Raw genomic sequence first — 18,775 nt, 5'->3', positions numbered from 1 at the left:
ACCCCCGTGCCCATAACACAACCCACAAGGTACAAACATATCTACTCAAAATGAAAAACAACACAGCAACACACTCACAAAACGGCAAAAGAACAAAACTCAAAAAAACCCCAACGAAACTTAACCAAAATTCCCATACCCATAACACAACCCACAAGGTACAAACATATCTACTCAAAATGAAAAACAACACAACAACACACTCACAAAACGGCAAAACAACTGAGCATGCGCATTGGCGCCCAGCCGCAAGTTCCCTGGCGCGCGCACATGGCCTTCCGGCCAACGTTCCCTCTGCGGAAACCATGCCCACTCCAAGCCCCGCCGCGCCGCTTCCCGCACACACACACACCCTGCCGCACACACACACGCAACCCCACGCTCCATCACTCCCCCAGCCGCCGCATACACACACGCAACCCCACTCCCCCCGCCGCCACACACACACACGCAACCCCACGCTCCATCACTCCCCCCGCTGCCGCACACACACACGCAACCCCACGCTCCATCACTCCCCTGCCCCAATCTTACCTCCTTTTACTTCATGCCACCTCCAAACCCCACCCCGCCCCTTCCCGCCCTGTCAAAATCTAGGAAAGACAGGAAGGAAGGAAGGAAAGAAGGAAGAAAGAGAAAGGGAGGTAAAGAAAAAGGGGGAAGGAAGGAAAGTTAGAGGGAGAAGAAAAGGAAAGAAAAGGAAAGATGGAAGGAAAGAAAAGAGAGACAGCAGAAGAGAAAGAAAAAGGGGGAAGGAAGGAAAGAGATAGAGAAAGAAGAGGAGAAGGAAAGATGGGAAGGAAGGAAGGAAGGAAGGAAGGAAGGAAGGAAGGAAGGAGGGAGGGAGGGAGGGAGGGAGGGAGGGAAAGAGGGAAAGAAGGAGAGAAAGAGGGAAGATTGGCCACAGCAACACGTGGCGGGTAAAGGTTGTTATTTCTATTATTATTATTATGCTATTGTTCCTCTGAGACCCTTTTAGGGGGAATGGGAGAGGTGTCAGGTCCCAGAGGCAATGCATTGCATTATTGTTATTATTATGATGGTGGTGAAATAAAAGGAAATAAAAAGAGAAAGAAGGAAGCAAACAGGGAGGGAAGAAAGGCAAAGGAAGAAAGGGGGAGGGAATGAAGGAAAGAGAGAAGGATGAAACCAAGTAGTGAAAGAAGGAAAGAAAGAAAGAGGTAGAGAAGGAAGAAAGTAGAGAAAGGGGGAGGAAAAGGGGGAAGGAATAGGTAGGGACCTCTCTTTCATAATAGTCCAGATATCTACCTCAACTTTGATAAGTTTTACTATAGGCCACAGCAACGCGTGGCAGGGCACAGCTAGTTTAGAATAAAACTAAAGAGATCAGGGAAAATACACAGACCAGTTAGATATGATCTCACTAACATTCCTAGCGAATATACAGTGGAAGTGAAGAACAGATTTGAAGGGCTAGATTTAGTAAACAGAGTCCCAGAAGAACTATGGACAGAAGTCCGCGACATTGTTCAGGAGGCGGCAACAAAGTACGTCCCAAAGAAAAAGAAAACCAAGAAGGCAAAATGGTTGTCTGCTGAGACACTGGAAGTAGCCCAAGAAAGGAGGAAAGCAAAAGGAAACAGGGATAAGGGGAGATATACCCAGTTAAATGCGCAATTCCAGAGGTTAGCCAGAAGAGACAAGGAACTATTTTTAAACAAGCAATGCATGGAAGTGGAAGAAGACAACAGAATAGGAAGGACAAGAGACCTCTTCCAGAAAATTAGAAACATTGGAGGTAAATTTCAGGCAAAAATTGGTATGATAAGAAACAAAGATGGCAGGGACCTAACAGAAGCTGAAGAGATCAAGAGAAGGTGGCGAGATTATACAGAAGATCTGTATAGGAAGGATAACAATATCGAGGATAGCTTTGACGGTGTGGTGAATGAATTAGAACCAGACATCCTGAGGAGTGAGGTTGAATGGGCCTTAAGAAGCATTGCTAACAACAAGGCAGCAGGAGAGGATGGGATCCCAGCTGAACTGTTTAAAATCTTAAAAGAAGATGCTGTCAAGGTGATGCATGCCATATGCCAGCAAATATGGAAAACACAAGAATGGCCATCAGACTGGAAAAAATCAACTTACATCCCCATACCAAAAAAGGGAAATGCGAAAGACTGCTCCAACTTCCGTACAGTGGCCCTTATTTCTCATGCCAGTAAGGTAATGCTCAAGATCCTGCAAGGAAGACTCCAGCAATACATGGAGCGAGAATTGCCAGATGTTCAAGCTGGGTTTAGAAAAGGCAGAGGAACGAGAGACCAGATTGCCAATATCCGCTGGATAATGGAGAAAGGCAGGGAGTTTCAGAAAAACATCTACTTCTGCTTCATTGACTACTCTAAAGCCTTTGACTGTGTGGATCATAATAAATTGTGGCAAGTTCTTGGTGGGATGGGCATACCAAGCCACCTTGTCTCTCTCCTGAGGAATCTGTACAAGGACCAAGTAGCAACAGTCAGAACTGACCACGGAACAACAGACTGGTTCAAGATTGGGAAAGGCGTACGGCAAGGCTGCATCCTCTCACCCAACCTTTTTAACTTGTATGCAGAACACATCATGCGATGTGCGGGGCTTGATGAATGCAAAGCTGGGGTGAAAATTGCTGGAAGAAACATTAACAACCTCAGATATGCAGATGACACCACTCTGATGGCCGAAAGCGAGGAGGAGCTGAGGAGCCTTCTAATCAAGGTGAAAGAAGAAAGCGCAAAAGCCGGGTTGCAGCTGAACGTCAAAAAAACCAAGATTATGGCAACAAGAATGATTGACAACTGGAAAATAGAGGGAGAAAATGTGGAGGCCGTGACAGACTTTGTATTTCTAGGTGCAAAGATTACTGCAGATGCAGACTGTGGCCAGGAAATCAGAAGACGCTTACTTCTTGGGAGGAGAGCAATGTCCAGTCTCGATAAAATAGTAAAGAGTAGAGACATCAGACTGGCAACAAAGATCCGCCTAGTCCAAGCCATGGTATTCCCTGTAGTAACATACGGATGTGAGAGCTGGACCATAGGGAAGGCTGAGCGAAGGAAGATCGATGCTTTTGAGCTGTGGTGCTGGAGGAAAGTGCTGAGAGTGCCTTGGACTGCGAGAAGATCCAACCAGTCCATCCTCCAGGAAATAAAGCCCGGCTGCTCACTGGAAGGAAGGATACTAGAGACAAAGTTGAAGTACTTTGGCCACATCATGAGGAGACAGCAAAGCCTAGAGAAAACAATTATGCTGGGGAAAGTGGAAGGCAAAAGGAAGAGGGGCCGACCTAGGGCAAGATGGATGGATGGCATCCTTGAAGCGACTGGACTGACCTTGAAGGAGCTGGGGGTGGTGACGGCCGACAGGGAGCTCTGGCGTGGGCTGGTCCACGAGGTCACGAAGAGTCGGAGACGACTGAACGAATGAACAACAACAATTATTGAAGGATTCTTTGTTCGGAAGTTTGCTATTACATTCTATAACTCTGACATTAAGGACTCAATTGTTTCGCTACTATTGGTAATCAAACATGTTTACCTTTCAAAGCAGACTACAAATACAGCTGGGACTTAGCCTACTTGAGAACGATAAGATTGAAACTATATACATGCCTCTTCAGAAGTAGAAATCCTTGACAGTTTATATTTCCCTTAAAGGGTTATCACACACCTTAACTGCTACAGTGCCACATATCTGCATATTCCACAGATGTCTATATTCACCAACAATTACAAGTACTGTGGGTTGCACTTCTAACTGTACACAGAATGGAAATAAGATCTTAAATGGCTTAGGAGCAGACTGGTGATATTCGTCATAGTTATCAAAATGGAATCCTTTATGTCCATTTTGCTAAATAAATGTCCATAATGCTAAAAATGACACACTCAAGTTGTTGCACGATACGATTTATGATGTTTTTGCTTTATTTATGCTTTGTTCCATAGAAACTCAGCAACTGATTATTTTACTAAAGGTTCTGTAAATTTACATCAAGAAAGAATAAAAAACAGTACAAAAGTTTCATATTCTGTTCGTTCGTTCTTCTTTAAAAGCTAATTTAAGTTTTTGTGCATAACTATTTACAAGTATCACTTTGAAATACACGTTAGATAGCTGCCTCCATTAAGCGGACCTGAAAATACAGTTAGAACCCTTTCTCAGTACAAGAAAATTGCTTGCACTCATTATCATATTGTTACTGCAACACACATGACAATACGTGAAGAAAACATGGGCTTAGGGATCATAAATGTCATTGCCTGGTAGGTGTATATAATACAATGTACAGAACAATGTGGAGAAATACTGTTCCCTGACAATCATGTTCTTGGTTTGGATTTTTAAAACAATCAGCACATTGCCATTTATGGTAAGGATTTCCTACAAATGTTTCCATGCTCTTAAAGGTCTGGCAACATCATCTCACTAGTTTAATCCTCTGAACTACAAAACTGATTATAAAGCCATTTCCTGTGTGCATAGCCATTAAATATCCACCCCATCACATGTAACTCAAATGTTATGCTTCAGGAAAGTTAGGAGAAATAAGGGTTATAATTTACAGTTGACATTCTCCATTTTTCTGGAGTATTAAACAAAAGGATTTCTGATTTGTCTTCAAAACTGCGCAATTAAAGATGTTATTTCTTTGAACTGGAGCCTGCAGCATACATATTCATAGCCATTCAGTGCCACAATCTAACACACTTCCAGCTCAAATTCGTCATCAGCCAAGTGATCAATATTTCTTACTTTGGTGGGTGTGAAAGTACAGTTTTCCTATAACAGAATTGAACAAACAATTAGACAAACTCATCTGGAATTTCATAATAGTAGTAGTTAATGTAAATATTTGAACCAGTTAGAAAATACAACTTTTCTCAAAATTATCAGATTGAAGAAGGCACAATGCATTTAAATCAATGCATTTTAGTATTCACTAAAAACAAGAAAGTGAACACAAGCATACAACATACAAACACACATGCATGAAACAAATAACAAACCTAATCCATGAATTTCTCATTCCCTATCTGATGGTTGTATCTCTTATTAGTGTACTCCCTTTAAATGCCATTATATAGTCACACTTTACTTTTAATGACATGACATTTTAATTCAAATAATTGTCAAATGCTCCCATCATTATTAGAACAAAATAATAAACAAATCCCAATCTTTCTTAAATTTGGGCAAGTATTTCTCTTTGGGAACCCTAGTCAATTGATCAGATAATTTACAAATCTTCATCAGCCATTCTCATAATCCTTCATCTTCTCTTCTCCATATTTCTCTTCTTTGTGTATTTGATCCTCCTTCTTGTCAATTCTGTTCCTGTACTCATCATCAATGTGGTCAGCTGGTTGAATTGGCAATCAAACAAAGTTATCCACATAGAACAGTGGTTCTCAACCTATGGGGCTCCAGATGTTTTGGCCTTCAACTCCCAGAAATCCTAACAGCTGGGAAACCAGCTGGGATTTCTGGGAATTGTAGGCCAAAACACCTGGGGACCCACAGGTTGAGAACCACTGACATAGGAGCACAAGCAGCTATTTATTTTTTTTACCAAAAAAAACAGCGACCGCACTGTCTAGCTTTAAACAATTCTTCCTCTGTGCATGAGGAAGGGCATTGTGGGCAAGCATACAGATGTGGAGTTGTTTGTTCTGCTCCACAGTCACATAAGGTGGAGGGTTCTTCTAGGTAGTGCCATTTTGCCAGGTTGTCTTTTGATCTGCCCACCCCACTTCCGAGTCTGTTCAGGGACTTCCAAGTTGCCCATTCTTGGTTTGACCCTGGAGGAAGACCCTCGGGGGGACGGGACCATTTGGGGTTTCCTGGTTTAGCTGCCCAGGATACTCTTGCTGTTGCTGGGGGGATTGTTAAGAGGAGTGGTAGTTCTCGTGAAGCTTTTCCAGCAGGCATACTCTGCAGTTAAGGTAAGCAGGGCCAATGTTCTTATTAATTTTAGGTCTGCACCCCATGCCCTGCCAGTAAGTTTCCGCAGGATGTTATTGCACACAGCAACTTTGTGCTTGGTGTTCATACAGTGTTTTCTATATCTTAATGTTCAATCTAAGGTGACCATCAAATAAGAGCTTCTCACAAGGTAAATCTTCAATTTCTTCATTGAAAATGCATAAATTTGACACTGTTCAGAGCTGCTTGGGAGCAGGACAGATGAGGTGGGTTCTTGTTCATAGTCCTTACTAATCTTGCATGCCACAGGGTTATATGCCATGGCAAGACTAGACTTTGAGAACCTCTGAACTCTTATCCCTAAAAAGCCAGTCCAAGATAACACTAGATTGGAGTTTTCTGTAGGCGACAGTTTCTTCCCCTGGTAGCTTACCAAGGGATTAACCTACACATGCTATCTTGTTGAGGTAGTCGTCCGTCCCCCCACTCGTCCCCCCGCCCGCCTCAAGATCCACCTTTTTTTACATTGTAGGACAATAATAAAGTCTCTTGATTATGGAACTCCCCACTGAAAAAAATAAATGTTTCAGCTGGTTCTTGAGTCCAATCTCTAGAAAAAGGATAAGGAGGCCACCCCTAGTTTTAGAACCTGAGAAAAAATGACAAAGACCACAAAGTCTGAATCCAAAGCACTACCCCCATTCAATACATCTCAATCTCATGTATTAGCAAACATAAAAATAATTGCTGCTTGTTTGCCAACAGCCTAGGGCAGTGGTTCGCAACCTTTCTAAGACCATGACCAGTAAATATGGTTCCTCATGTTGTGGTGACCCCCAACCATAAAATTATTTTCAAGAGCGCAAGGCAGACGAGGGTGACTTGTGCGAGGCCAGGCCTCAGGCAAAGGAGCCCTCGCCTGGTTCTTGCCCTTGCACAAAGGAGCCCCCGTCTGGCTCTCACCCTTGCCAACCGTTTCAAATATCTCATTTAATACCATGGATAAATAACGGAAAAAATATTTCCCTAAACTTCCCGATCTGCTTACATCATTATCCTGAGAACTGGCTTGTGATCCAGCAGAATTACTTCCTACAGATTCCGTCTCCATGTCACCAAGATCAACAGGGCTACTGAAAAATAAACAAAACATATCAAAATATGTAAAAATAGTGCATGAATTTGGGAGATAAAGAGAACCGTTTAATTATCTGCTTTTGTTTGTCTGATTATGTATACATCTTGGTTTTGTTTTAGACTAAAACGTCAAAATTCAGCAGTATCTTTGTCAAAAGAATTATGAGAAGGGAAATTCTGGATATGAATAATTCACATACCAGTTCTTGACAGAACTGTTTGTGATATTTTAAACATTTGCGGAATTTGGAAAAATCAAAGCACCAGTTGCTGATTTGATAACATTTCTGTGTAAATGCCAATGGAAGATGTAGCTATGGCTATATCACTCAGTATGGCATGCAATAAATCTTCATACATAGTTCAAACTGACCATGACCACTGATATACTGTGATGAGTGTATGAATGCATCAACTATGTTGTCAGGTAACACTCGCATCCTCCACATGTGTTCACCACTGTAGTATATTTTCAGTTTTTCTTCACACACTCTCCAATACAAAGAAGTGCATTAAATGAAAGAATTCAATCTTTTTCTCCTCTTTTTGAGCTGAATGTATGTAGCCACACGTAAGTTAAAGAACTGGGTTAATCTGATGAAAAACTGGATTCTAAACCGTAACACAAAGTCTGTAGCAACCTGCCAGTCCATGGCTGACAATGTCAAATTTTCATAAATGAATAGATATTTTCCAAATTACACAAACTAGCAACCTTTTGCTGCAAATTTGTGAACTGTGAAATAAATGTCTTATTTTAAAAATCTAGTTCTTTCTCCGTTCTAAAAAATTTTATTCTTCACGTTGGAGTTTTTGCTCTATTAACCAAAGTATTTTCCTTTAACTCTCGTTTTTCTTGTAATTCTTGTTCTTCTTCCATTCTCCATGTTTCTAATTCTTTCTCAAATTATAAACTTGACATGTTTTTCACTTCTTTATCTTTGGAATTACCACATTGTCTAAGGCAGGCATGGGCAAACTTCGGCCCCTCCAGGTGTTTTCAACTCCAACTCCCACAATTCCTAATAGCCTGGTCTAAGGTTTCAGTTGTGATAGATCTAAATTCTTCATTATTTCCTTACTCACTCTTTTCACTTCTGGAAAAAGTTTTCCAGTCAATTTTAGTTTCTTGGGAGTAATAATCTCAGTATTTTCTTACCTTTATACAACTGTTCGCCACAGGAAATAATCTTTTTATTATTTGTCACTCCTTTTCACTTTATTTCTGCATTTCTTATTATCGAGGTCAGGATTTGTTAAACATTTCCACTCTGGACCCCTTTCCACCTGAGAAATGTTTAAATGACCCCAGGTATATATAAAATAAGTATAAAAATCAATCATTTACTGGTAACAAATCAGTATTTACAAGGCTTGCTAAACAGGCTGATTTTCTTTTTTATGAAATGCAGCTGAAGCATTTTTTGCGGAGTCCACTGTAAACACTGCACAACAGATTCGTGTAAATGTCTAAAGTGGCCACTAGATGACAGTCAGAAAATCGTTACTGTTGTCAAATATTTCAGGACTTAAACACTGAGCGAAGGGGTCAGGACCTACAGTTTAAGAAATATTAACTTAGGCAATTCGGTACGGTTTCATTATCTGGGCGGAGGCCAAAAGGGGGCCTAGACAGAGAAGGATAATCCATTACAGGGTAAGTAGGGTGGTTGAAGGAGGAAAACCTTTTTCTCATTTTCTTATTATTCCTCCCACCTGTGTTGCTGTCATCCAAACAAGCCTCATTTATGACATTGGGGGGCGGGGGTGACTAGCGAAAATAGGGGGTCCCTCCTTCAATTCCCCCCCCCCCCCCAAAATGCACTATCCTTCTGTCTAAGCCCGCTTTGGGAGTCCTGCCAGATAATGGAACAATACCTGCAATTCCTTACTTTACCTTAAACGTTTATCTCAGGTTCATGTTACTACTTATTTCCCCATTATATTTGTGATTTCGCACTGTACCAAACTTTTACATCAGGATCTCGTAACAAGTGGATTCTCATTAATTTCTTGTTGTAATCCCCTACTTTTCCTCATCCTTTTTACTTTCTGTATCCCACTCTCCTTTGTTTCTTTATAGCACCTTTTCCTCAGAGATTTTACTTAAACACAACACATTATTTTTGGCAAAATTCATTTTTCACTTGAAACTCTCCATCTACTTGGCACCAAATATATGTGAGAAGCTCCTACTTACATTATTTGTGTATTACAGCCTTCTTCAGCAGGAGGATCCCAAAAATGCAATGCCACCTTCCAAAGTCTAATTTGCTGGTCCCAAGACCGCCGACTATATTTCTTAAATTTATTTGGAGTCCTTGGATGGATCCCTGGAACTCTAAGACACCTTTAAAAGAAAAAATTAAACCAGTTTAATTAAGATTTTAAAGCCAATTCAGGGCAAAGTAATAACTTCACACGTTTTAATTTACCTAAATTCTTATTTTATTGTTTTATATTTTTCTGCATTCCTTGTTTGTTAGCACAGTAGTTTCAAAATTCAAAGCCTAATTAACCCTTTCAACATACAAAAACTCATAAAATTTTCTCAACACAATCAAAAATTCTACATAGATTTAAAAACACAAAGAACCTTATGGGAAAAAAGCAATATTTAAACAAAATGAAAAAATAAAATAAAATAAAAGAACTCTTTACCAGATTACATCTTGTTTAGATTGTAAACCTTAGAGCAAATTAAAAAGAGCCTTTATGGCTGAAGAGCAGGATATAAATACTCAAAATAAATTTTCCATTTTAAAAGATATACAATGAGATATGCATTAGCAAATTATCCAACTAGAACTTTGCAGTTTCTGTGTACCTTTAAGCCATTTCAGGTTTGTGGTGATCCTAAAGTGATTTAAGCCTAGACCCTAAATGCACCAGATCCTATCAGAACTTGGATGCTAAGCAGAGTCAGTCCTGGCTAGTAGTTGGATGGCTGACCTTCCTGACTGCAAGAGCTGTTCAGTAGTGGAACTCACTGCCCCCGAGTGTGGTAGAGGCTCCTTCTTTTGGGGGCTTTTCAACAGAGGCTGGATGGCTATCTATTAGGGGTGCTCTGTGCGTTTCCTGCATGGCAGGGTGTTGGACTGTGTAGTCTCTTTCAACTTTATGAATCTATGACACCAGATGCAGTAAGATATTTTAGCAAAACCAAATGGCAAAACCACATCTGAGTATTTCTTGCCTTAAAAAACTATATGAAATTCATGGGATTGCCATAAGTTGACAGACAACTTGAAGGCACATATATAAGGGGGCTTGGATAACTGAAAGAAATGATTTTTAGAAATATTTGATTCTGAGAAATTTGAGTACAGCCTGCTTCATTGCTCAACTGGGGAGGTGTGTCTTTGGGCAGATCATATAGGACATAATTAATAATCATATGAGCACAAGCTGATTGGACCCTTAGATACACACATGGTTTTTCAGAAATCAGCTGCTTTCAAAGAAATGAAACTTAACTAGAAATCTAGCACCACGCATGAGCACACTTCACCCAATCAGCCAGTAAGGATAAAACACCTGATTTACAATAATTCGCATGGTTTGAAAGAAATGTAAAGTTAACTTTGAGAAGATTATAAAAAGCCCACTCATTTACTGTTCTGGGTGGCAGTTTCACATTTACCCACATGAGCAGGAATTTTCCACCTTTATTTTCCTGGCCAGAAAAGAAACCTGGTTACTTTCACCCAATCCAGTGTGTTTGTTTTCTCTTTCTGCACCTTCCTTGATCCTGCATCTTCACTAATCCACTACAAATCCACACACAAAATAAACCTATCACAGGGTTTTCTTGGCAAGATTTGATTGGGGGGGGGGGGGGGGAGGTGCCTTTGAACTTGCCCAAGGTCTCTCAGAAAATTTCCATGGATGAGAAGGGATTTGAACCCTAGGCCCTAGAGTCACTACTCCACACTGACTCCCAAAGAGAATCTGCATACAACATATCCAGACATCTTACCTTGGAACTTCCCGAGTGTATCTGTCATATGCCAGTGTGTTCTTCCCATAATTTATTTGTTTCTGTCTCCTCAAGAGAACAGCTTCATCAGTCTCAAGTTCTACTGTTGTTGTGGACCCCTTTGAATCAGAACTGAGAAGATAATATGTATATTTTGAATTTCAACATATTATATTCCACAGGAAGTGAACAGCATGACAAAGACAAAAACTGGACCTGGGACAAAAAGTTGCAATCTATCCCAATACTAATACAAGGGTGTTCCTGTTCTAACCAGTCTGTATCAAAACGTCTAGTACTCTTTGGAGATTGAAGAACACACCTTTGTCGCCTTCCAACCCCTTTAAAACCTCTTCCTATTTCATTTTACATAGGCTTTAGTATTAGATTGACGTCATGCATGTCAAATTTGGTGTTGAGATTAAGTATTTGGCCCTGCATAATTATTTGTGCAATACAGCTGGAATTTGCTTTGGATTGATGGATATGATTATTTGATTATCTGGCTTTGGATATATGCACAATAATGTTTACATATGTTGTTTGAAATTGTAGTTTAATTGCTTTTAATTGTTATTATTTGGGCATGGAATAATGCCACTCATGTAAGCCGCCCTGAGTCCCCTTCAGGGTGAGAAGAGTGGGATGTAAATGTCATAAATAGATAAATAAATACATTTACACATAGTTCTCTTATAACTGAAAAGTGAAGTTAATTAAAAATAGTGCAGCCCGATTATTAATTACGCTCTGATGATATTACAGTGGTGCTTTATCACAGGCATTTGCTTCCAGCCTGTTTTATTGCTGAACTCAAAGTACTGGTTTATACTTTTAAAGTGAATTACAGCTTTGCATTTAGGTACTTCAAAGACCACAGGTACCACATTTGCTTATCTGCAATCTTAAGAAGACATCATTCTCTGTGTTGCTGCACTATTTAAAGTACAAAGAATGACTATAAGACAATGATCCCAGCATTTTCTTCACTGAATTTGAAAAGCAAGATTTTTTTAGCTTGTTTTTAGGTTAGTCTGAGAACTGTTTTGAAACCATAGATTTTAGTTCTGTGAACATAATTTATAAATAGTTTTCATCTCTCAATTTTATAGGCCGCCATGAAACAATTTTGATAAGCACGTTTTAAAAGATGATAAAGGATAGAGGTTTCAAGGCTGACTCAGGAAAGAACCATGAGGATGAAAGAATAAAGACTCAAAGCTAGTCTGTAGATATACAGTACTGTTGATGCAAAATCACAGCAGCCTTGATCCCATTATCCAAAGATAAGTGGAAAATAAAATAAAACAAAAAAATGAAATCACAAACTACAAGAATTCAGAATAAGCATTTTATCAACTCTGTCCAGAGAATATGTTCTGCTCTTACCTTCCACTAGACAGCTTCCGCTCTCGTCCAAATTCATTTATCAAAAGCTTTCTTTTGTATCTACAATGGAGTATATACATATATATTAATACAATTATTTCCACTTCTTTTGATACAATCATTTATAATTGTATACTAATTTGTTGCTGTAAGAATATAAGGGAATAATAAGAATATATTAAAAGTTTGTTTAAATCCCAATGATGGTCACATTGGGGGTCAAGGTTCTTCTGGACTCTTGGGCCAGTTCTTAAAACATGCTTCTGGAATGAGCTTCGTGTATTCCAAGTAGACTGGAACGTACTTAGTCCTAACCTTTTTAATACTGGTTTTAAACCACTTCATTGGATGTGTTGTAATAGCAGATTCCCACATTGAGTGTTTACACCTTATTCTATTTTTCTGGTTATTTAATATTTAATGTTTATTTTACTTAAGTGCTATTTGTCTTTACTGTTCTAATGTAGGCAAGTGCAAATGAAAGGAAACTATGAAACTTCATATCAGACAAGATGGCAGCCTTGTTTGTAACATTGAATTTTAATTGATTCAGTAAAACGGGATGTTCTTTACTGTTCCAATGTAGCACAAATCCTATGTAAAATCATACTACGTATTTTTGACATTAATATTGAAATCTGAAACATATAAAGTCTTTACTATAAAACTACACAGCTCAGAGGTATTCATTATCAACATAAACATAAACATAAAGAGTTATTGAAAGTGACAAAATTGAAACTGCTCCTGTAGACTGTAACATGTCTTAAACAAGTCAGCCTAAAACTGTACTATTAGAGTAACCACACAAGAATCCTACTCCAAAACACTATCTAGTTAAGCCTCAACAACTCCACGTTCAAATATCCTACACCAGAAGCAATCTGCCAACATTAAAATGATGCAGTTACTGGGCAGATGGTGCCAATTCACTCTGCATAACAGTGTTCATGGAGAGGCACAAGAGGTTATAGTTAAGTCCAAATCCCAAGACCAACTACAAGTCATACAGTCAAAATGAAGTACTGGTGTGTATCAAGCACTGGATATTCTAGGAGAAATTAGCATACTGCCATACTACAGCATGAAATATGGCACTTTTCATCAGCTGCGAAAGCTAATTACCAGGTCGCATGCAATATTTCAAATATATTTAATGGCAAATCCGCGCAATTTAGAGCATAGGTCACCAAAGAGCACACAGTAGACAGTGAAACAATTTCTAATGGAAGAACAGTCTCACCTCATGCCTTAGCCACAAGATATTCCTTTTCTCCTACATAAGCTTAGTTACTTAGAGAACACTAATAAAGTTAAATAGGAGAAGTCTTTTTTTAAAAACACCAAACACAGGAAAATCAATCATGCCCTCTAGAGGTCTTCCGGAGGGAGGAGGGGTACATTGATTTATATATTTGTATTTATTGAAGTACAGACAAAGCTCTCCAAGATTGTCTATGGGGCTAAGGTCATTCGCAGTTGGCTGTCTCTGCTTGAGGGGAAGAGATCTTCTACTGGTTCTACTAAACTTTTCATGCATGCTTCAATCCTAGAAAACTAATAAAGTACCAGGACTGTGGAAGCTAGGCTTATTTGGTCCCTTCACTGAAGCAGGCAGGAATTCAGAAAACTAGTGTTTAGGTTAAAAGAATCATAATTGCAAATATGTGATTTAATCTCATAGTCATACCATTTTGAAAAATGAAGCTTTGTTGCATTTTCTGTATAACTGAGAAAATATCTCTTCAGAAATGTGTGTAAGATACAAGTAAACAAATGCAAGCAACTTCTTTAAGCCATTTTCCACACTGCTGGACTTGCTCAAATAGATCCTCCAATATACTCTTGGCTGTTCCCTCCATTTTATGAAGCATAGAATCAAAGTTGACAGAAATCCTAATGGCCATCCAGCCCAACGACTTACCATGCAGGAATGCATAATCAAAGCACTCCCCACAGATTGCCATCCAGTCTCTGCTTAGAAATGTCTAAAGAAGCCACCATGCTGTAGCAGCGTATTCCACTATCAAATACCTCCCACAGTCAAAAAGTTCTTCCTAATGTTTAGGTAAAATCTCATAGTGCAATCAATGTCTTTTAAAAAAATATATAATATTGAAAAATATTAGCTGCAGAAATGACTGGAATCTATTCTGGGTTACCTATCTCAAATGATGTTCTTGACTCACCACCAAAAGGAATAAACCAGAGTTTTCTAGCCCCCATTTTCTGAGAAGGAAAATTATCTGCAGCATCCAAGAACATAAACTAAATTTGGCCATATCTACAGCAGCAAGCGGCCAGAGTATTTCCAGCACTCCTGACAAGATTTTTAAAATTACTCCACCCATACCTTGCCATTTCTTTATTAACATTAGTCCTCATTTCATCTTCTTCAACTGCAGTTCCCCAATCCGCACACCTTGAATGGGGTTTATGTCCTTCTGGTGTTGTGAAACTGAAAACCAAGATCAAATTAAAACTTGAATGGCATCTATATCATAATATGTAATATCAAGATGTATCTTGTACTAACAACGCCACACGGTTCTAGTTTAATTTATGTATTATACAAGCAAAATGATTAGTCTGTCTCCTGGATCTGCAGGGAATATATTCCCAGATCGCATTGCAAACAATAGTGAATCCTGTTGAAATGAAAGACTCCTAGCCCAAGAAAACCAGTCATGCAAGACAACTTAAAAAACACTTAGAGGAGACATAGTTTCTCGGATATGAATAATGAAAACCACAGCTACTGTGTCATACCATATGTGATTCTTTAAGGGAAGCAGTCTGTTATCCTAAGATAACAAAACCTGCAGTACATAAACAATTTTCCATTTCATCTTTTGAGTTAAGCTACAAATATCAATATATAATTGCTTCATGTTTTGGGAACACAACTCTACCTATCTGGCCTGCTATTTAATAGCCTGAATGTATCATCATCATCTTCGTCAGTGGGCAGGCTTGAATCGTACACGCTTCTGTGATTCCCATCAGCATCACGCTTCCTCCCTTGAGTCCAACGAGCTGGTGGTCTGTGAAGATACAATCAGAAAGTGAAAAATACAAAAACACTGCCACTTTGTTATACTTTTAGCACACTTAAAAGGCTGAACTCCCTATCTAAAGGATACCTCTTAACAACATATGGCACCCAATTGTGCAGGATATTAACCAGAGCCATGAACTGAGCAATTTTCCCTTTGCCTTTCTGCTTCCTCTCTCAGTGGTTTCATCCTCCAGAGATTTTTTTTTTGGGGGGGGGGGGTGCTTTCAAGTATATAATCAGCACCATTAGTTCACTGAGTGACTTCCAGGCGATCCATGAGCAATTTAAAATGAAAAGAACTAAATTATATTGATGTTAACATGACCTAAAAATAATCCAAACCAACAATAAAGTAATATGGAACTTGTAAGCTTTTTGATAGCTTGTTATAGGCAAGTTTTAACATTACTTTTTAAGTTTCTTTTCTGTTTTAAAAAAAACGATTACAGAATTTTTAAAATCACTTTTACACTGCTAGTCATTTCTATTTTAAAATATGTAAAATGTTCTTATTTTGAGCGCCCAAATGTCTTATGATAATTACATATTTGGAATATATACACTGATGACAACAAAAAAGGACACCAAAGAGACAATATGACAAGCAGGGCAATTCCTACCACCCATCCTGCAGAAAGACTACAGTAGCCGCAACATTTGCTGGAGTTGGGATGTAAAAAAAACCCTCCCTCAAATTTAGATGAAAACTCTCCAAATTTAGGTGAAAGGCTTTGGTTGTTTTTACCAAAGAGAACACCTTCCTAGGAATTTAGAGATCTTCCAGAATGCCTCTTTGTTGACTTCTACTGGAGGGCCTAAACCAGAGTTTTCCAAATTGTGTCACCATTAGCGTCTGTCGGCGTATTACGCAAACATAACAAAAAATGACAAAACTCTTGAAAATGTATGTTACCGTGCAATGTTTTCTTTTTTAAAATATCTATGAAAGGTTTTCATAAAATATGCTGTGTTCCCACATATTTCCTCATTACAATTTTGGTATGTGTCCGTATGTCTTAGAAGATATTGTTTTAACCTTTGGTTTAATAAAAAAGGTAAAGCTTTCCCCCTGGCATTAAGTCTAGCCTCGTCCGACTCTGGGGGTTGGTGCTCATCTCAATTTCTAAGCCAAAGAACCAACGTTGTCCATAGACACCTCCAAGGTCATGTTGCCAGCATGACTGCATGGAGCAATATTACCTTCCCACCAAAGTGGTACTTATTGATCTACTATATTTATAATATTATAATATAATACAATATAATAGTAGTAATAATACAATATTATAATTATAATTTTATATAATCTACATTACATGTAATATTACTAATAATATTACAATATAACAGTATAGTGCAATATAGTAATATATAATACTGATATTGTACTATGCTAATAATATAATATATTGTATGAAAATATATCTTGTAAGCTGCTCTGAGTCCCCTTCGGGGTGAGAAAGGCGGCATATAAATGCCGTAAATAAATAAAAATACTCATATTTGCATGTTTTCAAACTGCTAGATTAGCAAAAGCTGAATCTAACAGCAGGAGGTCACCCTGCTCCCTGGATTCGAACCACCAACCTTTTGATCAGCAAGTTCAGCAGTTAAACCGATTGTGCCACGGGGGGGGGGGGGGGGGGCTCAAGTTTGATAGGAAAACTGAATTACTGTGTCACGACATGAGACATGTCTAAAAAGTGTGTCAGCCGTATGAAAAGCTCCTCCAAAACTGGAAGCAACTGACCATAAAGTTACGCTGGAGGACCTAGAGATTATTATTATTATTATTAAACTTTATTTGTACCCCGCTAGCATCTCCCGAAGGACTCGATGCGGCTTACAAAGGCCAAGGCCTCAATACACAACATAACAATACACCTAAAGCAAATTAAAAACAGTTAAAGCAGTATTAAAACAACAAAACAACAAGTAATAAACAATACACCAAAACGCAGTAAAACTGGGCCGGGCCAGAGTAAAGGGTACAGGATTAAAAGTGCTGATGTGACAGGTAATATGTAAGGCTTATAGGGCAAGTGCAGTGTGCGGCAATCATAATTCTAATAAAGTGCATCTGGGACTTGGTATTGGAGATTTCCTATTCAGGGAAGGCACATCGGAACAGCCAGGTCTTCAAGTTCTTTCTGAAGACTGCCAATGTAGGGGCCTGTCTAAGATCTTTGGGGAGGTTGTTCCAGAGTCGGGGGGCCACCACGGAAAAGGCCCTGGCGGAATGACATGATGATGGCTAGAGAGAACATTTTTTCATCAAGTCAATATATATCAAATCTATATATATGTGGATTTATGGATCACATGTGGAGGGGCGACGACACTGAGCTTTTGTCCTCCTGTTGTAAAGAGCCTTTTCAGATTGCAAACCTACATACAAACTATGCCCTGTATCCCAAGATCTGATCCCAGGTGATCTGCTCTGAACCGGATTATATGAGTCTCCACTGCCAAATGATCTGAGATCAGATCCTGGACTATAGGGCAGTATAGATGAAGCCTGTCTTGTTTTTATATATTTTTGTCTGAGGAGCTGAGCAAAACTGGCTTCGGTTCCCCTTGATTTCCGCGCTTGGCCTATTTGATGTTTACAGATATGGTTCTAGGGGGCCTCTAGGTCGTCCCCACGGCTTCTCCCGCCAGAGAGGAGCGACAGCGCCCGTTTGGAGGCGCCAACCTTCCCTGACGCCCCGCGAGGCCTGCTCCCCGCCCGAAGTGAAAACAAAGCGCGGCCCCGGGAGGCGGAGGGGCCTGGGCCTCCGCTTCCCTCGGAAGGCGAGAGAGACACACCTGCTGCGAGTGCGGCCGCTGAGGGGGCTCCGCTGGCGGAACGACATGACGACCCGGCCTCTCTTTCTCTCTCGCTCTTCGAAGGACACAAAGGAAGGCGCGCGCCTCGGCCAGAGTCCCGCCCCGAACTGAACAGGCGCTTCCGCGAGCAGCCTCTCCCGCCCTCTCCGTCTCGCGCGCCAAACGGAGGCGGGATGTACCATGCACAACCTGAAGAAGGGGGCGAACGAGGATAAAGGCGACTCCAGGGAGACACAGCGGTCCGAAAGTTACCACCGAACTTTATCTTACACGTCCGTCTACTGGGAATGAAGGCCTCTTCACATCCCCCCCTATTTACATTGACTCCCCATAATGTGTCCCCTATGAGGTGCTGCCAGTGGACTGTTCCAAGTCTTGGAGCCCCGCCCCTGCTGTCCCAAACGCGCGCTCTGCTTGCCCTCCTTGGATGGCCACGCCTCTTTCGCGCGAAA

General features: G+C 40.0%; 1 protein-coding gene across 1 annotated transcript; it reads right to left on the bottom strand.

Annotated features, from left to right (window-relative positions):
* Positions 1–3,909: 3,909 nt before the first annotated feature.
* Positions 3,910–18,472, bottom strand: SLBP (stem-loop histone mRNA binding protein). The gene is made up of 8 exons (XM_060769288.2): positions 18,303–18,472; positions 15,349–15,480; positions 14,790–14,894; positions 12,437–12,496; positions 11,048–11,179; positions 9,269–9,418; positions 6,980–7,064; positions 3,910–4,788 (listed from the first exon to the last, which is right to left on the bottom strand). Exons 1-8 carry the CDS (start codon positions 18,347–18,349, stop codon positions 4,708–4,710), a joined length of 792 nt encoding a protein of 263 aa, XP_060625271.2. The 5' UTR covers positions 18,350–18,472; the 3' UTR covers positions 3,910–4,707.
* Between the last annotated feature and the right edge of the window lie 303 nt (positions 18,473–18,775).

This window comes from Anolis sagrei, chromosome 3 (assembly GCF_037176765.1).
Source record: "Anolis sagrei isolate rAnoSag1 chromosome 3, rAnoSag1.mat, whole genome shotgun sequence".
Lineage (NCBI taxonomy): Eukaryota > Metazoa > Chordata > Lepidosauria > Squamata > Dactyloidae > Anolis > Anolis sagrei.
This window is presented reverse-complemented; position numbering and strand designations above follow the sequence as displayed.